This window comes from Crinia signifera, chromosome 19, assembly GCF_055691185.1.
Source record: "Crinia signifera chromosome 19, ASM5569118v1, whole genome shotgun sequence".
NCBI classification, from domain to species: Eukaryota; Metazoa; Chordata; class Amphibia; order Anura; family Myobatrachidae; genus Crinia; species Crinia signifera.
In genome coordinates, this window is record NC_139226.1 from 3599006 (window position 1) to 3623287 (window position 24282).

Consider the following 24282-nt stretch of genomic DNA (forward strand, 5'->3'; position numbering starts at 1 on the left):
GGCTGTGCGTGCTCTGGGGCCACTATAAGCACCCTCCTCTTACACTGTAATAATGAGCTTTGGTGTTTCATTCCCTATAGAAATAGAAGCGGAGTATGAATTCACAGCACTGGACAGGGGGGTAGATGAATTTCACCCCAAGGCAAACCGGACTCTCTACATTGGTAACTTGGAAGAGACGACAACAAGCTCTGAGCTCTATAACGTGTTCCAGCAATTCGGGGAGATTGTGGTACGTCTGCTTAGTCCTGTTACTATAACCTAAACTCATAGCCCCCCGGGTTATCAGGTGTGGGGGCAGCTATGAGACGCTGGATAACGGCAGGTGGGGGGGATTATGTTGGACAGATCCCGTCCCCCCTAGTTATCAGGTGTGGGGGCAGCTATGAGATGCTGGATAACGGCAGGTGGGGGGATTATGTTGGACAGATCCCGTCCCTCCTAGTTATCAGGTGTGGGGGCAGCTATGAGACGCCGGATAACAGCAGGTGGGGGGATTATGTTGGTCAGATCCCGTCCCCCCAGTTATCAGGTGTGGGGGCAGCTATGAGACGCTGGATAACAGCAGGTGGGGGGATTATGTTGGACAGAGCCCGTCCCCCCTAGTTATCAGGTGTGGGGGCAGCTTTGACATGCTGGATAACAGCAGGTGGGGGGATTATGTTGGACAGATCCCGTCCCCCCTAGTTATCAGGTGTGGGGGCAGCTATGCGACGCTGGATAACAGCAGGTGGGGGGATTATGTTGGACAGATCCCGTCCCTCCTAGTTATCAGGTGTGGGGGCAGCTTTGACATGCTGGATAACAGCAGGTGGGGGGATTATGTTGGACAGATCCCGTCCCCCCTAGTTATCAGGTGTGGGGGCAGCTATGCGACGCTGGATAACAGCAGGTGGGGGGATTATGTTGGACAGATCCCGTCCCTCCTAGTTATCAGGTGTGGGGGCAGCTATGAGACGCTGGATAACAGCAGGTGGGGGGATTATGTTGGACAGATCCCGTCCCTCCTAGTTATCAGGTGTGGGGGCAGCTATGAGACGCTGGATAATGGCAGGTGGGGGGGTTATGTTGGACAGATCCAGTCCCCCCTAGTTATCAGGTGTGGGGGCAGCTATGAGACGCTGGATAATGGCAGGTGGGGGGATTATGTTGGACAGATCCAGTCCCCCCTAGTTATCAGGTGTGGGGGCAGCTATGAGACGCTAGATAACGGCAGGTGGGGGGATTATGTTGGACAGATCCCGTCCCCCCTAGTTATCAGGTGTGGGGGCAGCTATGAGACGCTGCATAATGGCAGGTGGGGGGATTATGTTGGACAGATCCCGTCCCCCCTAGTTATCAGGTGTGGGGGCAGCTATGAGACGCTGGATAACAGCAGGTGGGGGATTATGTTGGTCAGATCCCGTCCCTCCTAGTTATCAGGTGTGGGGGCAGCTATGAGACACTGGATAACGGCAGGTGGGGGATTATGTTGGACAGATCCCGTCCCCCCTAGTTATCAGGTGTGGGGGCAGCTATGAGACGCTGGATAACAGCAGGTGGGGGATTATGTTGGACAGATCCCGTCCCCCCTAGTTATCAGGTGTGGGGGCAGCTATGAGACGCTGGATAACAGCAGGTGGGGGGATTATGTTGGACAGATCCTGTCCCTCCTAGTTATCAGGTGTGGGGGCAGCTATGAAATGCTGGATAACAGCAGGTGGGGGGATTATGTTGGACAGATCCCGTCCCCCCTAGTTATCAGGTGTGGGGGCAGCTATGAGACGCTGGATAACAGCAGGTGGGGGGATTATGTTGGACAGATCCCGTCCCCCCTAGTTATCAGGTGTGGGGGCAGCTATGAGACGCTGCATAATGGCAGGTGGGGGGATTATGTTGGACAGAGCACGTCCCCCCTAGTTATCAGGTGTGGGGGCAGCTATGAGACGCTGGATAACAGCAGGTGGGGGGATTATGTTGGACAGATCCCGTCCCCCCTAGTTATCAGGTGTGGGGGCAGCTATGAGACGCTGGATAACAGCAGGTGGGGGGATTATGTTGGACAGATCCAGTCCCCCCTAGTTATCAGGTGTGGGGGCAGCTATGAGACGCTGGATAACGGCAGGTGGGGGGATTATGTTGGACAGATCCCGTCCCCCCTAGTTATCAGTGGGGGCAGCTATGAGACGCTGGATAACGGCAGGTGGGGGGATTATGTTGGACAGATCCCGCCCCCCCTAGTTATCAGGTGTGGGGGCAGCTATGAGACGCTGGATAACAGCAGGTGGGGGGATTATGTTGGACAGATCCCGCCCCCCTAGTTATCAGGTGTGGGGACAGCTATGAGACGCTGGATAACGGCAGGTGGGGGGATTATGTTGGACAGATCCCGTCCCTCCTAGTGATCAGGTGTGGGGGCAGCTATGAGACGCTGGATAACGGCAGGTGGGGTGATTATGTTGGACAGATCCCGTCCCTCCTAGTGATCAGGTGTGGGGGCAGCTATGAGAAGCTGGATAACGGCAGTTGGGGGGATTATATTGGACAGATCCCGTCCCCCCTAGTTATCAGGTGTGGGGGCAGCTATGAGACGCTGGATAACGGCAGTTGGGGGGATTATGTTGGACAGATCCCGTCCCTCCTAGTTATTAGGTGGGGGGGGCAGCTATGAGACGCTGGATAACAGCAGGTGGGGGGATTATGTTGGACAGATCCTGTCCCGCCGGGTTATCAGGTGTGGGGGCAGCTATGAGACGCTGGATAACAGCAGGTGGGGGGATTATGTTGGACAGATCCCGTCCCTCCTAGTTATCAGGTGTGGGGGCAGCTATGAGACGCTGGATAACAGCAGGTGGGGGGATTATGTTGGACAGATCCCGTCCCTCCTAGTTATCAGGTGTGGGGGCAGCTATGAGATGCTGGATAACGGCAGGTGGGGGGATTATGTTGGACAGATCCCGTCCCTCCTAGTTATCAGGTGTGGGGGCAGCTATGAGACGCTGGATAACAGCAGGTGGGGGGATTATGTTGGACAGATCCCGTCCCTCCTAGTTATCAGGTGTGGGGGCAGCTATGAGATGCTGGATAACGGCAGGTGGGGGGATTATGTTGGACAGATCCCGTCCCCCCTAGTTATCAGGTGTGGGGGCAGCTATGAGACGCTGGATAACGGCAGGTGGGGGGATTATGTTGGATAGATCCCGTCCCCCTAGTTATCAGGTGTGGGGGCAGCTATGAGACGCTGGATAACAGCAGGTGGGGGGATTATGTTGGACAGATCCCGTCCCTCCTAGTTATCAGGTGTGGGGGCAGCTATGAGACGCTGGATAACGGCAGGTGGGGGGATTATGTTGGACAGATCCCGTCCCTCCTAGTTATCAGGTGTGGGGGGCAGCTATGAGACGCTGGATAACAGCAGGTGGGGGGATTATGTTGGACAGATCCCGTCCCTCCTAGTTATCAGGTGTGGGGGCAGCTATGGGACGCTGGATAACAGCAGGTGGGGGGATTATGTTGGACAGATCCCGTCCCTCCTAGTTATCAGGTGTGGGGGCAGCTATGAGACGCTGGATAACAGCAGGTGGGGGGATTATGTTGGACAGATCCCGTCCACCCTAGTTATCAGGTATGGGGGCAGCTATGAGACGCTGGATAACGGCAGGTGGGGGGATTATGTTGGACAGATCCCGCCCCCCTAGTTAGCAGGTATGGGGGCAGCTATGAGACGCTGGATAACGGCAGGTGGGGGGATTATGTTGGACAGGTCCCGTCCCCAGTTATCAGGTGTGGGGGCAGCTATGAGACGCTGGATAATGGCAGGTGGGGGGATTATGTTTGACAGATCCCGTCCCCCCTAGTTATCAGGTGTGGGGGCAGCTATGAGACGCTGGATAACAGCAGGTGGGGGGATTATGTTGGACAGATCCCGTCCCTCCTAGTTATCAGGTGTGGGGGCAGCTATGAGACGCTGGATAACGGCAGGTGGGGGGATTATGTTGGACAGATCCCGTCCCCCCTAGTTATCAGGTGTGGGGGGCAGCTATGAGACGCTGGATAACAGCAGGTGGGGGGATTATGTTGGACAGATCCCGTCCCTCCTAGTTATCAGGTGTGGGGGCAGCTATGGGACGCTGGATAACAGCAGGTGGGGGGATTATGTTGGACAGATCCCGTCCCCCCCTAGTTATCAGGTGTGGGGGCAGCTATGAGACGCTGGATAATGGCAGGTGGGGGGATTATGTTGGACAGATCCCATCCCCCCTGGTTATCAGGTGGGGGGGCAGCTATGAGATGCTGGATAACGGCAGGTGGGGGGATTATGTTGGACAGATCCCGTCCCTCCTAGTTATCAGGTGTGGGGGCAGCTATGAGATGCTGGATAGCAGCAGGTGGGGGGATTATGTTGGACAGATCCCTTCCCCCCTAGTTATCAGGTGTGGGGGCAGCTATGAGACGCTGGATAACAGCAGGTGGGGAATTATGTTGGACAGATCCCGTCCCCTCTAGTTATTAGTTGTGGGTGCAGCTATGAGACGCTGGATAACGGCAGGTGGGGGGATTATGTTGGACAGATCCCGTCCCTCCTAGTTATCAGGTGTGGGGGCAGCTATGAGACGCTGGATAACAGCAGGTAGGGGGATTATGTTGGACAGATCCCGTCCCCCCTAGTTATCAGGTGTGGGGGCAGCTATGAGACGCTGGATAACAGCAGGTGGGGGGATTATGTTGGACAGATCCCGTCCCTCCTAGTTATCAGGTGTGGGGGCAGCTATGAGACGCTGGATAACAGCAGGTGGGGGGATTATGTTGGACAGATCCCTTCCCCCCTAGTTATCAGGTGTGGGGGCAGCTATGAGACGCTGGATAACAGCAGGTGGGGGGATTATGTTGGACAGAGCCCGTCCCCCCTAGTTATCAGGTGTGGGGGCAGCTATGAGACGCTGGATAACGGCAGGTGGGGGGATTATGTTGGACAGATCCCGTCCCTCCTAGTTATCAGGTGTGGGGGCAGCTATGAGACGCTGGATAACGGCAGGTGGGGGGATTATGTTGGACAGATCCCGTCCCTCCTAGTTATTAGGTGTGGGGGCAGCTATGAGACGCTGGATAACGGCAGGTGGGGGGATTAATTTGGACAGATCCCGTCCCTCCTAGTTATCAGGTGTGGGGGCAGCTATGAGATGCTGGATAACGGCAGGTGGGGGGATTATGTTGGACAGATCCCGTCCCCCCTAGTTATCAGGTCTGGGGGCAGCTATGAGACGCTGGATTACAGCAGGTGGGGGGATTATGTTGGACAGATCCCGTCCCCCCTAGTTAGCAGGTGTGGGGGCAGCTATGAGACGCTAGATAACAGCAGGTGGGGGGATTATGTTGGACAGATCCCGTCCCCCCTAGTTATCAGGTCTGGGGGCAGCTATGAGACGCTGGATAACAGCAGGTGGGGGGATTATGTTGGACAGAGCCCGTCCCCCCTAGTTATCAGGTGTGGGGGCAGCTATGAGACGCTGGATAACGGCAGGTGGGGGGATTATGTTGGACAGATCCCGTCCCTCCTAGTTATCAGGTGTGGGGGCAGCTATGAGACGCTGGATAACGGCAGGTGGGGGGATTATGTTGGACAGATCCCGTCCCTCCTAGTTATTAGGTGTGGGGGCAGCTATGAGACGCTGGATAACGGCAGGTGGGGGGATTAATTTGGACAGATCCCGTCCCTCCTAGTTATCAGGTGTGGGGGCAGCTATGAGATGCTGGATAACGGCAGGTGGGGGGATTATGTTGGACAGATCCCGTCCCCCCTAGTTATCAGGTGTAGGGGCAGCTATGAGACGCTGGATAACAGCATGTGGGGGGATTATGTTGGACAGATCCCGTCCCTCCTAGTTATCAGGTGTGGGGGCAGCTATGAGACGCTGGATAACGGCAGGTGGGGGGATTATGTTGGACAGATCCCGTCCCTCCTAGTTATTAGGTGTGGGGGCAGCTATGAGACGCTGGATAACGGCAGGTGGGGGGATTAATTTGGACAGATCCCGTCCCTCCTAGTTATCAGGTGTGGGGGCAGCTATGAGATGCTGGATAACGGCAGGTGGGGGGATTATGTTGGACAGATCCCGTCCCCCCTAGTTATCAGGTGTAGGGGCAGCTATGAGACGCTGGATAACAGCATGTGGGGGGATTATGTTGGACAGATCCTGTCCCTCCTAGTTATCAGGTGTGGGGGCAGCTATGAGATGCTGGATAACGGCAGGTGGGGGGATTATGTTGGACAGATCCCGTCCCCCCTAGTTATCAGGTGTAGGGGCAGCTATGAGACGCTAGATAACGGCAGGTGGGGGGATTATGTTGGACAGATCCCGTCCCCCCTAGTTATCAGGTCTGGGGGCAGCTATGAGACGCTGGATTACAGCAGGTGGGGGGATTATGTTGGACAGATCCCGTCCCCCCTAGTTAGCAGGTGTGGGGGCAGCTATGAGACGCTAGATAACGGCAGGTGGGGGGATTATGTTGGACAGATCCCGTCCCCCCTAGTTATCAGGTCTGGGGGCAGCTATGAGACGCTGGATAACAGCAGGTGGGGGGATTATGTTGGACAGAGCCCGTCCCCCCTAGTTATCAGGTGTGGGGGCAGCTATGAGACGCTGGATAACGGCAGGTGGGGGGATTATGTTGGACAGATCCCGTCCCTCCTAGTTATCAGGTGTGGGGGCAGCTATGAGACGCTGGATAACGGCAGGTGGGGGGATTATGTTGGACAGATCCCGTCCCTCCTAGTTATTAGGTGTGGGGGCAGCTATGAGACGCTGGATAACGGCAGGTGGGGGGATTAATTTGGACAGATCCCGTCCCTCCTAGTTATCAGGTGTGGGGGCAGCTATGAGATGCTGGATAACGGCAGGTGGGGGGATTATGTTGGACAGATCCCGTCCCCCCTAGTTATCAGGTGTAGGGGCAGCTATGAGACGCTGGATAACAGCATGTGGGGGGATTATGTTGGACAGATCCTGTCCCTCCTAGTTATCAGGTGTGGGGGCAGCTATGAGATGCTGGATAACGGCAGGTGGGGGGATTATGTTGGACAGATCCCGTCCCCCCTAGTTATCAGGTGTAGGGGCAGCTATGAGACGCTAGATAACGGCAGGTGGGGGGATTATGTTGGACAGATCCCGCCCCCCCTAGTTATCAGGTCTGGGGGCAGCTATGAGACGCTGGATTACAGCAGGTGGGGGGATTATGTTGGACAGATCCCGTCCCCCCTAGTTAGCAGGTGTGGGGGCAGCTATGAGACGCTAGATAACGGCAGGTGGGGGGATTATGTTGGACAGATCCCGCCCCCCTAGTTAGCAGGTATGGGGGCAGCTATGAGACGCTGGATAACGGCAGGTGGGGGGATTATGTTGGACAGGTCCCGTCCCCAGTTATCAGGTGTGGGGGCAGCTATGAGACGCTGGATAATGGCAGGTGGGGGGATTATGTTTGACAGATCCCGTCCCCCCTAGTTATCAGGTGTGGGGGCAGCTATGAGACGCTGGATAACAGCAGGTGGGGGGATTATGTTGGACAGATCCCGTCCCTCCTAGTTATCAGGTGTGGGGGCAGCTATGAGACGCTGGATAACGGCAGGTGGGGGGATTATGTTGGACAGATCCCGTCCCCCCTAGTTATCAGGTGTGGGGGGCAGCTATGAGACGCTGGATAACAGCAGGTGGGGGGATTATGTTGGACAGATCCCGTCCCTCCTAGTTATCAGGTGTGGGGGCAGCTATGGGACGCTGGATAACAGCAGGTGGGGGGATTATGTTGGACAGATCCCGTCCCCCCCTAGTTATCAGGTGTGGGGGCAGCTATGAGACGCTGGATAATGGCAGGTGGGGGGATTATGTTGGACAGATCCCATCCCCCCTGGTTATCAGGTGGGGGGGCAGCTATGAGATGCTGGATAACGGCAGGTGGGGGGATTATGTTGGACAGATCCCGTCCCTCCTAGTTATCAGGTGTGGGGGCAGCTATGAGATGCTGGATAGCAGCAGGTGGGGGGATTATGTTGGACAGATCCCTTCCCCCCTAGTTATCAGGTGTGGGGGCAGCTATGAGACGCTGGATAACAGCAGGTGGGGAATTATGTTGGACAGATCCCGTCCCCTCTAGTTATTAGTTGTGGGTGCAGCTATGAGACGCTGGATAACGGCAGGTGGGGGGATTATGTTGGACAGATCCCGTCCCTCCTAGTTATCAGGTGTGGGGGCAGCTATGAGACGCTGGATAACAGCAGGTAGGGGGATTATGTTGGACAGATCCCGTCCCCCCTAGTTATCAGGTGTGGGGGCAGCTATGAGACGCTGGATAACAGCAGGTGGGGGGATTATGTTGGACAGATCCCGTCCCTCCTAGTTATCAGGTGTGGGGGCAGCTATGAGACGCTGGATAACAGCAGGTGGGGGGATTATGTTGGACAGATCCCTTCCCCCCTAGTTATCAGGTGTGGGGGCAGCTATGAGACGCTGGATAACAGCAGGTGGGGGGATTATGTTGGACAGAGCCCGTCCCCCCTAGTTATCAGGTGTGGGGGCAGCTATGAGACGCTGGATAACGGCAGGTGGGGGGATTATGTTGGACAGATCCCGTCCCTCCTAGTTATCAGGTGTGGGGGCAGCTATGAGACGCTGGATAACGGCAGGTGGGGGGATTATGTTGGACAGATCCCGTCCCTCCTAGTTATTAGGTGTGGGGGCAGCTATGAGACGCTGGATAACGGCAGGTGGGGGGATTAATTTGGACAGATCCCGTCCCTCCTAGTTATCAGGTGTGGGGGCAGCTATGAGATGCTGGATAACGGCAGGTGGGGGGATTATGTTGGACAGATCCCGTCCCCCCTAGTTATCAGGTCTGGGGGCAGCTATGAGACGCTGGATTACAGCAGGTGGGGGGATTATGTTGGACAGATCCCGTCCCCCCTAGTTAGCAGGTGTGGGGGCAGCTATGAGACGCTAGATAACAGCAGGTGGGGGGATTATGTTGGACAGATCCCGTCCCCCCTAGTTATCAGGTCTGGGGGCAGCTATGAGACGCTGGATAACAGCAGGTGGGGGGATTATGTTGGACAGAGCCCGTCCCCCCTAGTTATCAGGTGTGGGGGCAGCTATGAGACGCTGGATAACGGCAGGTGGGGGGATTATGTTGGACAGATCCCGTCCCTCCTAGTTATCAGGTGTGGGGGCAGCTATGAGACGCTGGATAACGGCAGGTGGGGGGATTATGTTGGACAGATCCCGTCCCTCCTAGTTATTAGGTGTGGGGGCAGCTATGAGACGCTGGATAACGGCAGGTGGGGGGATTAATTTGGACAGATCCCGTCCCTCCTAGTTATCAGGTGTGGGGGCAGCTATGAGATGCTGGATAACGGCAGGTGGGGGGATTATGTTGGACAGATCCCGTCCCCCCTAGTTATCAGGTGTAGGGGCAGCTATGAGACGCTGGATAACAGCATGTGGGGGGATTATGTTGGACAGATCCCGTCCCTCCTAGTTATCAGGTGTGGGGGCAGCTATGAGACGCTGGATAACGGCAGGTGGGGGGATTATGTTGGACAGATCCCGTCCCTCCTAGTTATTAGGTGTGGGGGCAGCTATGAGACGCTGGATAACGGCAGGTGGGGGGATTAATTTGGACAGATCCCGTCCCTCCTAGTTATCAGGTGTGGGGGCAGCTATGAGATGCTGGATAACGGCAGGTGGGGGGATTATGTTGGACAGATCCCGTCCCCCCTAGTTATCAGGTGTAGGGGCAGCTATGAGACGCTGGATAACAGCATGTGGGGGGATTATGTTGGACAGATCCTGTCCCTCCTAGTTATCAGGTGTGGGGGCAGCTATGAGATGCTGGATAACGGCAGGTGGGGGGATTATGTTGGACAGATCCCGTCCCCCCTAGTTATCAGGTGTAGGGGCAGCTATGAGACGCTAGATAACGGCAGGTGGGGGGATTATGTTGGACAGATCCCGTCCCCCCTAGTTATCAGGTCTGGGGGCAGCTATGAGACGCTGGATTACAGCAGGTGGGGGGATTATGTTGGACAGATCCCGTCCCCCCTAGTTAGCAGGTGTGGGGGCAGCTATGAGACGCTAGATAACGGCAGGTGGGGGGATTATGTTGGACAGATCCCGTCCCCCCTAGTTATCAGGTCTGGGGGCAGCTATGAGACGCTGGATAACAGCAGGTGGGGGGATTATGTTGGACAGAGCCCGTCCCCCCTAGTTATCAGGTGTGGGGGCAGCTATGAGACGCTGGATAACGGCAGGTGGGGGGATTATGTTGGACAGATCCCGTCCCTCCTAGTTATCAGGTGTGGGGGCAGCTATGAGACGCTGGATAACGGCAGGTGGGGGGATTATGTTGGACAGATCCCGTCCCTCCTAGTTATTAGGTGTGGGGGCAGCTATGAGACGCTGGATAACGGCAGGTGGGGGGATTAATTTGGACAGATCCCGTCCCTCCTAGTTATCAGGTGTGGGGGCAGCTATGAGATGCTGGATAACGGCAGGTGGGGGGATTATGTTGGACAGATCCCGTCCCCCCTAGTTATCAGGTGTAGGGGCAGCTATGAGACGCTGGATAACAGCATGTGGGGGGATTATGTTGGACAGATCCTGTCCCTCCTAGTTATCAGGTGTGGGGGCAGCTATGAGATGCTGGATAACGGCAGGTGGGGGGATTATGTTGGACAGATCCCGTCCCCCCTAGTTATCAGGTGTAGGGGCAGCTATGAGACGCTAGATAACGGCAGGTGGGGGGATTATGTTGGACAGATCCCGCCCCCCCTAGTTATCAGGTCTGGGGGCAGCTATGAGACGCTGGATTACAGCAGGTGGGGGGATTATGTTGGACAGATCCCGTCCCCCCTAGTTAGCAGGTGTGGGGGCAGCTATGAGACGCTAGATAACGGCAGGTGGGGGGATTATGTTGGACAGATCCCGTCCCCCCTAGTTATCAGGTCTGGGGGCAGCTATGAGATGCTGGATAACGGCAGGTGGGGGGATTATGTTGGACAGATCCCGTCCCCCCCAGTTATCAGGTGTGGGGGCAGCTATGAGACGCTGGATAACGGCAGGTGGGGGGATTATGTTGGACAGATCCCGTCCCCCCTAGTTATCAGGTGTGGGGGCAGCTATGAGACGCTGGATAACAGCAGGTGGGGGGATTATGTTGGACAGATCCCGTCCCTCCTAGTTATCAGGTGTGGGGGCAGCTATGAGACGCTGGATTACAGCAGGTGGGGGATTATGTTGGACAGATCCCGTCCCCCCCTAGTTATCAGGTGTGGGGGCAGCTATGAGACGCTGGATAACGGCAGGTGGGGGGATTATGTTGGACAGATCCCGTCCCTCCTAGTTATTAGGTGTGGGGGCAGCTATGAGACGCTGGATAACGGCAGGTGGGGGGATTAATTTGGACAGATCCCGTCCCTCCTAGTTATCAGGTGTGGGGGCAGCTATGAGATGCTGGATAACGGCAGGTGGGGGGATTATGTTGGACAGATCCCGTCCCCCCTAGTTATCAGGTGTAGGGGCAGCTATGAGACGCTGGATAACAGCATGTGGGGGGATTATGTTGGACAGATCCTGTCCCTCCTAGTTATCAGGTGTGGGGGCAGCTATGAGATGCTGGATAACGGCAGGTGGGGGGATTATGTTGGACAGATCCCGTCCCCCCTAGTTATCAGGTCTGGGGGCAGCTATGAGACGCTGGATTACAGCAGGTGGGGGGATTATGTTGGACAGATCCCGTCCCCCCTAGTTAGCAGGTGTGGGGGCAGCTATGAGACGCTAGATAACGGCAGGTGGGGGGATTATGTTGGACAGATCCCGTCCCCCCTAGTTATCAGGTCTGGGGGCAGCTATGAGACGCTGGATAACAGCAGGTGGGGGGATTATGTTGGACAGAGCCCGTCCCCCCTAGTTATCAGGTGTGGGGGCAGCTATGAGACGCTGGATAACGGCAGGTGGGGGGATTATGTTGGACAGATCCCGTCCCTCCTAGTTATCAGGTGTGGGGGCAGCTATGAGACGCTGGATAACGGCAGGTGGGGGGATTATGTTGGACAGATCCCGTCCCTCCTAGTTATCAGGTGTGGGGGCAGCTATGAGATGCTGGATAACGGCAGGTGGGGGGATTATGTTGGACAGATCCCGTCCCCCCTAGTTATCAGGTGTAGGGGCAGCTATGAGACGCTGGATAACAGCATGTGGGGGGATTATGTTGGACAGATCCCGTCCCTCCTAGTTATCAGGTGTGGGGGCAGCTATGAGATGCTGGATAACGGCAGGTGGGGGGATTATGTTGGACAGATCCCGTCCCCCCTAGTTATCAGGTGTAGGGGCAGCTATGAGACGCTGGATAACAGCATGTGGGGGGATTATGTTGGACAGATCCTGTCCCTCCTAGTTATCAGGTGTGGGGGCAGCTATGAGATGCTGGATAACGGCAGGTGGGGGGATTATGTTGGACAGATCCCGTCCCCCCTAGTTATCAGGTGTAGGGGCAGCTATGAGACGCTAGATAACGGCAGGTGGGGGGATTATGTTGGACAGATCCCGTCCCCCCTAGTTATCAGGTCTGGGGGCAGCTATGAGACGCTGGATTACAGCAGGTGGGGGGATTATGTTGGACAGATCCCGTCCCCCCTAGTTAGCAGGTGTGGGGGCAGCTATGAGACGCTAGATAACGGCAGGTGGGGGGATTATGTTGGACAGATCCCGTCCCCCCTAGTTATCAGGTCTGGGGGCAGCTATGAGACGCTGGATAACAGCAGGTGGGGGGATTATGTTGGACAGAGCCCGTCCCCCCTAGTTATCAGGTGTGGGGGCAGCTATGAGACGCTGGATAACGGCAGGTGGGGGGATTATGTTGGACAGATCCCGTCCCTCCTAGTTATCAGGTGTGGGGGCAGCTATGAGACGCTGGATAACGGCAGGTGGGGGGATTATGTTGGACAGATCCCGTCCCTCCTAGTTATTAGGTGTGGGGGCAGCTATGAGACGCTGGATAACGGCAGGTGGGGGGATTAATTTGGACAGATCCCGTCCCTCCTAGTTATCAGGTGTGGGGGCAGCTATGAGATGCTGGATAACGGCAGGTGGGGGGATTATGTTGGACAGATCCCGTCCCCCCTAGTTATCAGGTGTAGGGGCAGCTATGAGACGCTGGATAACAGCATGTGGGGGGATTATGTTGGACAGATCCTGTCCCTCCTAGTTATCAGGTGTGGGGGCAGCTATGAGATGCTGGATAACGGCAGGTGGGGGGATTATGTTGGACAGATCCCGTCCCCCCTAGTTATCAGGTGTAGGGGCAGCTATGAGACGCTAGATAACGGCAGGTGGGGGGATTATGTTGGACAGATCCCGCCCCCCCTAGTTATCAGGTCTGGGGGCAGCTATGAGACGCTGGATTACAGCAGGTGGGGGGATTATGTTGGACAGATCCCGTCCCCCCTAGTTAGCAGGTGTGGGGGCAGCTATGAGACGCTAGATAACGGCAGGTGGGGGGATTATGTTGGACAGATCCCGTCCCCCCTAGTTATCAGGTCTGGGGGCAGCTATGAGATGCTGGATAACGGCAGGTGGGGGGATTATGTTGGACAGATCCCGTCCCCCCCAGTTATCAGGTGTGGGGGCAGCTATGAGACGCTGGATAACGGCAGGTGGGGGGATTATGTTGGACAGATCCCGTCCCCCCTAGTTATCAGGTGTGGGGGCAGCTATGAGACGCTGGATAACAGCAGGTGGGGGGATTATGTTGGACAGATCCCGTCCCTCCTAGTTATCAGGTGTGGGGGCAGCTATGAGACGCTGGATTACAGCAGGTGGGGGATTATGTTGGACAGATCCCGTCCCCCCCTAGTTATCAGGTGTGGGGGCAGCTATGAGACGCTGGATAACGGCAGGTGGGGGGATTATGTTGGACAGATCCCGTCCCTCCTAGTTATTAGGTGTGGGGGCAGCTATGAGACGCTGGATAACGGCAGGTGGGGGGATTAATTTGGACAGATCCCGTCCCTCCTAGTTATCAGGTGTGGGGGCAGCTATGAGATGCTGGATAACGGCAGGTGGGGGGATTATGTTGGACAGATCCCGTCCCCCCTAGTTATCAGGTGTAGGGGCAGCTATGAGACGCTGGATAACAGCATGTGGGGGGATTATGTTGGACAGATCCTGTCCCTCCTAGTTATCAGGTGTGGGGGCAGCTATGAGATGCTGGATAACGGCAGGTGGGGGGATTATGTTGGACAGATCCCGTCCCCCCTAGTTATCAGGTGTAGGGGCAGCTATGAGACGCTAGATAACGGCAGGTGGGGGGATTATGTTGGACAGATCCCGTCCCCCCTAGTTATCAGGTCTGGGGGCAGCTATGAGACGCTGGATTACAGCAGGTGGGGGGATTATGTTGGACAGATCCCGTCCCCCCTAGTTAGCAGGTGTGGGGGCAGCTATGAGACGCTAGATAACGGCAGGTGGGGGGATTATGTTGGACAGATCCCGTCCCCCCTAGTTATCAGGTCTGGGGGCAGCTATGAGATGCTGGATAACGGCAGGTGGGGGGATTATGTTGGACAGATCCCGTCCCCCCCAGTTATCAGGTGTGGGGGCAGCTATGAGACGCTGGATAACGGCAGGTGGGGGGATTATGTTGGACAGATCCCGTCCCCCCTAGTTATCAGGTGTGGGGGCAGCTATGAGACGCTGGATAACAGCAGGTGGGGGGATTATGTTGGACAGATCCCGTCCCTCCTAGTTATCAGGTGTGGGGGCAGCTATGAGACGCTGGATTACAGCAGGTGGGGGATTATGTTGGACAGATCCCGTCCCCCCCTAGTTATCAGGTGTGGGGGCAGCTATGAGACGCTGGATAAGGGCAGGTGGGGGGATTATGTTGGACAGATCCCGTTCCTCCTAGTTATCAGGTGTAGGGGCAGCTATGAGACGCTGGATAACGGCAGGTGGGGGGAATTATGTTGGACAGATCCCGTCCCCCCTAGTTATCAGGTGTGGGGGCAGCTATGAGACGCTGGATAAAGGCAGGTGGGGGGATTATGTTGGACAGATCCCGTCCCCCTAGTTATCAGGTTTTGGGGCAGCTATTGATGTGGCTGTATTCCTCTCTTCTGCTTCCAGGATATTGACATTATAAAGAAGAATGAGGAGCCTACAAAAGCGTTGCTGCAGTACTACAATATCACCAGCGCCTATAGGGCCATTAAGCGGATGCATGGAGAATATCTGGGGATGAAACAGTTAAAGGTAAATCATGTCGATCCTTATGGAATCTGTTCTGTGTATCGCCCAGCACTGAGTCACAGGGATATTCCTGCTAGAGCTTCTCATCAGTATCCGATCCTCTAGGGTTGGGTCTGTTCTGCGGGGGCGGGGCTATACACAGTATACTCACTTATGTCTTTGTCCCAGTCTAGTTTATAACTCTAGAACTCGTTTACCATCAGTTGCTGGAAATGTCAGTAATAGCCCTACAGTAACCCGCACAACACTATATCTCGGCGGAGATCATGGACCTTACAACACTAGATGAGTTAATAATAAGACAGGTACTTCTTATTAAAAGCCCTACCTCATCCTTATATGTCTTTAGGCGTCTGTCAGGTAGTACGTATCCGGAATATTCTACAACATGATACATCCCAAATACACCATTTATAAAGGGATTTCCTCTATCGTCCATCCTGGTGACCTCTAACCATGGGATGTAGTGGGGTCCACAGGCTGGCTCAGTGCGGGGTTTCCTCAGGTAAAGTTAGATTTGGGGGGGGGGGGGGTTGTACTTCACACTGAAATCTATATTGCAATGTAAAAATAAAGCACCCAGTATTTACCCTGCACAGAAACAATTAAACACCCAAATCTAACTCTCTCTGCGCATGTTACATCTGCCCCTCCTGCAGTGCACATGGTTTTGTCCATTAGAGAGTGATTGTGCCTTTCCGAGTATATCAGAATAACCCCCATTGTCTCTTCCTGGTTGCAGTCTGGCGCTCTTTTTCCCCTGCACAGCAGTCCCACAGACCTCTGATATGCTACCCTCTGTCTTGGCGCTCACCTCCCATGCTGGCTGTCTGTGTTCCGTCACTCTGTCACCACTAGGTGACAGTTGTGGTGTGCAGTCTCCTGCTGTGCAGGCTCTGGGTGGCGTGAGGCACGAGCCGCCATGATGGTGTCCGTATCATGTTAGACCTCAGGCTGGGAAGCGCCGGCTGCAGCGCCTCTGCGTATGTTCTCCGCCGGCTGGTTTCTGTCGCTGCAGCTGGCGGCGGCCATCTTTCTGGTTTCCACAGCCTATGCTGCGCGGCTCCAAGTGGGATGTCACTCGCGCAGCCAATCACCGCTTAGCTCAACCCTTAAATACTAACTAGCCGGGCCAGACCGGCAGTCAGTACAATGATGTCCACCCGTTAGCATCATTGGACATTCCTGGCTATCCCTGTAGTATCCACTACAGGCATCTATCGTCTTTTGGTGAAAGTCTACCCTGATCTTCCTGCTGATCGTCTACTGCTCCACCATATCATCCACGGAAATCCCCTGCCGCCTATTAGGACAAGGTTAACCCCCCAAAGGGTGTCATCTTCATCTTCGTTTCCTGATGGTTATTATCCGTGGCCAGCATCCCTGGTTCTACAGCTATGATCTCATTCAGCACAGATTCCAACTGGACTTAATCTTATTCTTATTCTTCCCTTCTTCATCCAATCTTTCATCCAATTATCCAATCTTTCATTCAATCATCCAATCATCTAACCATCCAATCATTCAACTTCTCAATCATCTTCAAGCTCTATCAATAAGTATTGTTTATTATTGTCTTCTTCCAATTTATCAATATCTACAGTAATTCATTGTGCCATCATTCATATCTTGTACTTCAGTATCTTCATCAAAAAAGGTTTAATTTTATTCAATTGCTTCACTCCAGTCTGTCGTTCATGCAACAGCCCTACATTAAAGCACCCAGCCTCCGTTATACTCCGGCTGGTGCTTTACCAAATTCACGAAAAGTGACATGCAGCCTGTGAGTCTTCTGTGCTGTGCCTTACCTGAGACCACTGTGGGTCAGCGACAGCAGCAGCTAGCAGATAAGTACACTGGTTCCTTACTCTGTACAGTGCCTGTCTATTGCACAATGACAGAAAGGTGTGATTCTGCTGTTGCTGAAGAGTTGGCACCTGCCATGGTGATTTACTGCAGGTTTTATGGTGTTAAATTAACCAGTGAACAGATGGACGGGGGGGGGGGGATTTGTGCCCTGCCTGCGAAGCTGTTCCCAGTGGGGCTCAGGGGCAGAGAATGGAGCCGCCTGAGCCTGTGTGGGCAGCAGCTATGGGCAGATCTGTGGCAGACCTATTGCAGGTTCTGAACAGGCAGAGCGATGACCTTAGTAGTTCCGTAAGGCGGCTTCCTTCCTCTCCGCCTTCCCTGGGCTCCCCTCCACCTACACAGGGGGGACCGGCATTACTGCAGGTGATACAGCACACTGCTCAAGGTGCGCATAACATGAGTTCCTTGATGGAGCAATCTCTGAGGGTTCCTGACTCGCCCCCTGTTACTCCTTCTTAGACCTGATACAGATGAGGAGGTGGAGGGTGAATTTTCTGAGGAAAAGCTGTGGGGGCAGAAGGAGGACAGTGATTCCTCTCCCCCTGGAGTGGAGGAATTCAGTTTGGCTATCTGCCAGACTCTGGATTTGGCTGATGTGAACCTAGCTCCGTCAGAGGGGGTGTTCAGAAGGCAGCGCCGGTCTGGGGTGACGTTTCCTGCAGATCGCAGTTTGTCTGATCAGTGAGGCGTGGAAGGGTTGTTATGCCTAGAAGATGTGATCGTTTGTACCCCATGCCGGAGGACCATGTTAAGCTGTGGGAAAAGGTTCCCATAGTGGACGCTCCCGCGGCCCATCTGTCCAAGGCTACAGCCCTCCCTATACAGGGGGGAGCAGCTTTTAAGGATCCGGTTGATAAAAAGATAGAGGGGTGCCTTAAAGCCACCTTTGAAGGGGTGGGGATTGTGTTGCGCCCAGTGATTGCTTCACCCTGGGTCTCTTGAGGCCTTGATTGTTTGGGCAGATACATTGTGTTCTGAACTCGTGCGGGATTCTGAGCTCTTCGCTTTGGCTGGGACATTAAAGTGTGCGGGCGAATATGTTTGTGAAGCGGGACAGGAGGGCATCATAATAGTGTCAAAGGTATCCGCCACCACGGTCGCTGTCAGACGGCTCTTTCAGGACAATTATAAATCTGATGTCCCTGCACAAGCTTTTGTGGGTGGATCACTTCAGGATGGCGTCTCTGCCTTCAGTGTTACAGAACATGGAGCCGGGAGAGTTTCTGGTATTTGCATGTTCCTATTTTGAGAGAGCATCGGCCTCTGCTACGGGTTGCAGTGGGACTGCTGCACCTGCAATTTTAGGCCCTCTCTTTCGGTCAGCAACGGCCCCAAGGGTCTTCACCAAAATTATGGCTCGCCTGTTACCCATCCTCATCTGGTTTTCATTTACAAAGTCAACAATTGATATGATGTAAACTTATGCTGTACGTCCTACGCTATAATATGCTACAATAAAAACCAAGCATTAAAAGAAAAGAAGACGGCACCCCAAATTTTCTAGGTGCAATTCTGGGAGAGCTTCTGTTTTTTTCTTCTACAAGGCTCCTGGTCCCACAGGGTTGACAACGGGGGTTGTAGGTGGACCCAGAGGCCCAGGCACCAATCTCCTAAACTTTTAGGCTACCCATCATGCCTGGCTCCTCTCCCCTATTACCCCCGCCTCCATGCACAGCACCCTCAGTCTCTGACTGGAGATCACTCCAAGCTCCTCTTCTGCCCCGGATCCTTCGCTGTGGGGGATGAGGACCACTTGATGGTGTTTAACATGTGTGAAGGGGACGTGGGGTATAGATTCATTTTAGAATACACTGTGATATACAGACACTCAGAGAAACAACTGTTCCTGATGAAAGTGGTCAGTAACAGCTGAAACAAGATATTAGTAAATACAGTAGCTCCTTATTTCCCAGCTTCCATCTGCTGACATTCTGTCCCCTTTATTGTCCATAGGTGGGATTTGGGGAAAGCGTACCTACCGACTGCGTGTGGATAGGTGGATTACCCTTCTGTGTTACTGAGCAGTACTTAATGCACCATTTTAACCAGTATGGACTTGTGCTAAAGGTAAGTGGCAGTACAATGAGCAGGTAATGTAGCGTGTCCCAGCGCATACAGACCAGGCTGGGAGGAGAATCATGGCGGATCGAGGAGTGCAGAGATATACGCAGATGTTTTCATTTCTGTGTGTTATCACAGAATAGCGCACACTGTGTAACAGTAGCTGGGAAAATGGGGATAATCCCAAACCTTTACACCATTTATCACTCAACGCATTTCGCTGATCGCGCCTGCTTCCTCAGGCAATAGCGTAATTTATGCTTTTAATCTATTGTAACCATTATTTGTAATGAGGTTAAGTTATCAGTATCAGTATCTGGTATATCGGTAGTATACCAGAACCAAGCACCCATAGTTTGTTGACATGTAGGTAAATGGTTATTTGCTACAAGCTAGTGTGATAGGATCACATAGACTGGGTAAGATATAAACTGTCTTCTTTATTTCCAGCAGGGAGGCAGCTTGGTAATTCAGATCACAGCTTAGCAGGTGTTACATCAGGCAATACACAGGTCCCCACACCTCAAGCCTATCACCCAGCCACTAACTGGCATTGGGAACCCTAACCCTCTTCCCTGAACAGAGATTTAACAGCAAGCGACAGGTGTTGTTAATTAGCCAAACAATGAACAATGATTAGATCTTAGGAAAAATCTGGACTGGATCTAATCAGTACTGCTGCTCTAAACACTGAGATCCTGGTGTTCCAGATGAACGCCATGTGGAACTGTACTGTCCCTGCCACACTAGAGTGCTATCGTTCATGACTCATCAGCCTCAATAACGTCACATGTCTGAGTAACCAGACTTAACGTTCAGGCCGGTTAGACTGCAGGCTCATGTAGTATACTTGCCTCGTTGGACGCATTGTCACTGACATCAGCAGCGTATGTTTCCGGGCGTCCTGAGTAAACTGAGGGTTACACAGATGACCGATGTTCCTGGCGATCATGCGATGCGGTGTATTTGGTGGTGAGAAGTGTCTCCCTCTATGTTGATAATTCGGGTTTATCACCTCAGTAAGGTCTGTATGTGCCGGAACACTCTTTGTTACCCTCTGAGGCATGATTGTATACCTCATTCTTCTGACCATATCTACACGTCTCTTATGTGTATTTCAATCCCGACAGGTGATGTATGATCGCTTTTATGGCAGAGCTCTGGTTTTCTACAACGCAACAGAAATTGCTGAAGAAGCTGTTAAAGAGACCAGGGGGAGGAAGGTCGCTGGGAATAGGGTTACGGTGAGTAGAGACCGGGGGAGGAAGGTCGCTGGGAATAGGGTTACGGTGAGTAGAGACCGGGGGAGGAAGGTCGCTGGGAATAGGGTTACGGTGAGTAGAGACCGGGGGGAGGAAGGTCGCTGGGAATAGGGTTACGGTGAGTAGAGACCGGGGGGAGGAAGGTCGCTGGGAATAGGGTTACGGTGAGTAGAGACCGGGGGGAGGAAGGTCGCTGGGAATAGGGTTACGGTGAGTAGAAACCGGGGGAAGGAAGGTTGCTGGGAATAGGGTTACGGTGAGTAGAGACCGGGGGGGAGGAAGGTCGCTGGGAATAGGGTTACGGTGAGTAGAGACCGGGGGGAGGAAGGTCGCTGGGAATAGGGTTACGGTGAGTAGAGACCGGGGGGAGGAAGGTCGCTGGGAATAGGGTTACGGTGAGTAGAGACCGGGGGGAGGAAGGTCGCTGGGAATAGGGTTACGGTGAGTAGAGACCGGGGGGGAGGAAAGTCGCTGGGAATAGGGTTACGGTGAGTAAAGACCGGGGGGAGGAAGGTCGCTGGGAATAGGGTTACGGTGAGTAGAGACCGGGGGAGGAAAGTCGCTGGGAATAGGGTTACGGTGAGTAGAGACCGGGGGGAGGAAGGTCGCTGGGAATAGGGTTACGGTGAGTAGAGGCCGGGGGGAGGAAAGTCGCTGGGAATAGGGTTACGGTGAGTAGAGACCGGGGGAAGGAAAGTCCCTGGGAATAAGGTTACGGGAGTAGAGACCAGGGGGAGGAAAGTCGCTGGGAATAGGGTTACGGTGAGTAGAGACCGGGGGAAGGAAAGTCGCTGGGAATAGGGTTACGTGAGTAGAGACTGGGGGGAGGAAGGTCGCTGGGAATAGGGTTACGGTGAGTAGAGACCGGGGGGAGGAAAGTCGCTGGGAATAGGGTTACGGTGAGTAAAGACCGGGGGGAGGAAGGTCGCTGGGAATAGGGTTACGGTGAGTAGAGACCGGGGGGAGGAAAGTCGCTGGGAATAGGGTTACGGTGAGTAAAGACCGGGGGGAGGAAGGTCGCTGGGAATAGGGTTACGGTGAGTAGAGACCGGGGGAGGAAAGTCGCTGGGAATAGGGTTACGGTGAGTAGAGACCGGGGGAGGAAAGTCGCTGGGAATAGGTTTACGATGATTAGAGACCGGGGGAAGGAAAGTCGCTGGGAATAGGGTTACGGTGAGTAGAGACCGGGGGGAGGAAGGTCGCTGGGAATAGGGTTACGGTGAGTAGAGACCGGGGGGAGGAAGGTCGCTGGGAATAGGGTTACGGTGAGTAGAGACCGGGGGAAGGAAGGTTGCTGGGAATAGGGTTATGGTGAGTAGAGACCGGGGGGGAGGAAGGTCGCTGGGAATAGGGTTACGGTGAGTAGAGACCGGGGGGAGGAAGGTCGCTGGGAATAGGGTTACGGTGAGTAAAGACCGGGGGGAGGAAGGTCGCTGGGAATAGGGTTACGGTGAGTAAAGACCGGGGGGAGGAAGGTCGCTGGGAATAGGGTTACGGTGAGTAGAGACCGGGGGAAGGAAGGTCGCTGGGAATAGGGTTACGGTGAGTAGAGACCGGGGGGGAGGAAGGTCGCTGGGAATAGGGTTACGGTGAGTAGAGACCGGGGGAAGGAAGGTCGCTGGGAATAGGGTTACGGTGAGTAAAGACCGGGGGAAGGAAGGTCGCTGGGAATAGGGTTACGGTGAGTAGAGACCGGGGGAAGGAAGGTCGCTGGGAATAGGGTTACGGTGAGTAGAGACCGGGGGGGAGGAAGGTCGCTGGGAATAGGGTTACGGTGAGTAGAGACCGGGGGGGAGGAAGGTCGCTGGGAATAGGGTTAAGGTGAGTAGAGACCGGGGGGAGGAAGGTCGCTGGGAATAGGGTTACGGTGAGTAGAGACCGGGGGGGAGGAAGGTCGCTGGGAATAGGGTTACGGTGAGTAGAGACCGGGGGGAGGAAGGTCGCTGGGAATAGGGTTAAGGTGAGTAGAGACCGGGGGGAGGAAGGTCGCTGGGAATAGGGTTACGGTGAGTAGAGACGGGGGGGAGGAAAGTCGCTAGGAATAGGGTTACAGTGAGTAGAGACCGGGGGAAGGAAAGTCGCTAGGAATAGGGTTACGGTGAGTAGAGACGGGGGGGAGGAAGGTCTCTGGGAATAGGGTTATGGTGAGTAGAGACGGGGGGGAGGAAGATTGCTGGAAATAGGGTTACGGTGAGTAAATACCATGGGGCCATAGCCTTGTATGCTGAGGGCATGCTTTTGTTCTTGGCAGATGACCCTCTTGTCCTTACTGTGTTTAATGCTTCCTTACGTCTTCTCTATCTTCTTCTGTTACTGACCATCTTGTCTTAAATGAGCTGGATATAGGCCCATATTCAGATGTGATCGCAGTACAAATTTGTTCTCAAACTGGGCAAAACCATGTGCACTGCAGGTGGGTGTGACCGGACGCCTGCCCTTACGCTCTTGCTACGCCCTTTGGGTCCACAGATAGCGGTTCCTGGTCTCACAGCTGAGGTTCCCTGCTACCTTTCCCTGTAGCTCCAAGCCTGGAGGCTGTCTGGGAAAGTATTCCATTTTTGAGTTAAAGTTGGAGGGGAACCCAGCAGTACAGTAAGTGCATCATACAATCCATTTCATATCAGTGTGCTTTATACATTGTGCACTTTATACATTGTTACATTGTGTACAACACAGGTGTCATTCCCCGGCAGCACTGCAGCATGGAACATGTAGTCCCAGCTCAGTGCCTGCACATATAATAGTTTTTGTTTTTACACTGTGCCCAGACTCAGCACTGGGCTCCCTTAACCCTGTGCTGGGAGATGGCTACCCCATGCTCCCAGCCTGCTGGCAGCATGCACAGTCCCCCCCCCCCCCCCAGCGCCTGGGCTCCTGCGGCGCAGCCGCTTCCCTATAGCCCCAGCGCACTGGGGATTAACCATTTATGCCGCCCACTGCTGCAGCGCGCCCATACCCTGCTGGTGGCCCCCTCTTCCCTCTGTGATTTGCCGCAGCCGCCGGAGCTCACCTGGCAGCTAGGATGAGTACCGGCTCCCCCTGGAGGCCGTCGCATGCTGGGAGCCGGGAAATCCAGACTCCCAGCACTGGCCAACTCTCCCGGGGAGGGGGTGCACATAGGGTGTCCGCGAGCGCCGGTAGGGGACCGGGGCCACGGCGCCCACACACATAAATAAAAAAGTAGGTTCTGTTTAAATTTTGGTTCCAAGCGCCCTTTGTTTGTCCTGCGACCGCCATTGTCCGTGTGCCGGGGCCTCCAGCCACACTGGGGCAGATGTAACGTGCAGAGAGATTTACATTTGGGTAAGTTATTTTGTTTCTGTGCAGGGCAAATACTGGCTGCATTATTTTTACACTGCAATCTAGATTTCAGTTTCCACACACCCCACCCAAATGTAACTCTCTGCACATGTTACATCTGCCCCACCTGCAGTGCACATGGTTTTGACCATTTTGAGAACAATACACCGATGGCATCTTTAAGTCTGCAGATGGATTTTGTCTTTCCTCATTAATATCAGCGCCAGGTGATTTGTCTGATATGGGCCAGATACTAATATTAGTAACCAGTGGGCGGGAAAAGGCTCAGTAGCACATGTCCCGTACATTGTCCGCAGGATATTATCTCTCCCCTCTCTCCCTCACTCAGGACTGGACGTCTGCATACATACTGCCCGTTACTCCTACTGATCACTCCCCGGCACTTCTGCCCGCGACTCGTACTGATCACTCCCCGGCACTACTGCCCGTTACTCGTACTGATCACTCCCCGGCACTACTGCCCGTTACTCGTACTGATCACTCCCCGGCACTACTGC

General features: G+C 54.3%; 1 protein-coding gene across 1 annotated transcript in view; it reads left to right on the forward strand.

Annotated features, from left to right (window-relative positions):
• LOC146041946 (uncharacterized) overlaps positions 1-24282 on the forward strand; it is a 141988-nt gene that overhangs the window by 76742 nt on the left and 40964 nt on the right. The window contains exons 13-16 of the mRNA XM_083161819.1: positions 81-232; positions 15150-15275; positions 19095-19208; positions 20333-20446. Of these exons, the coding sequence (XP_083017945.1) occupies positions 81-232; positions 15150-15275; positions 19095-19208; positions 20333-20446 (506 nt within the window). The remainder of the gene's footprint in view (positions 1-80; positions 233-15149; positions 15276-19094; positions 19209-20332; positions 20447-24282) is intronic.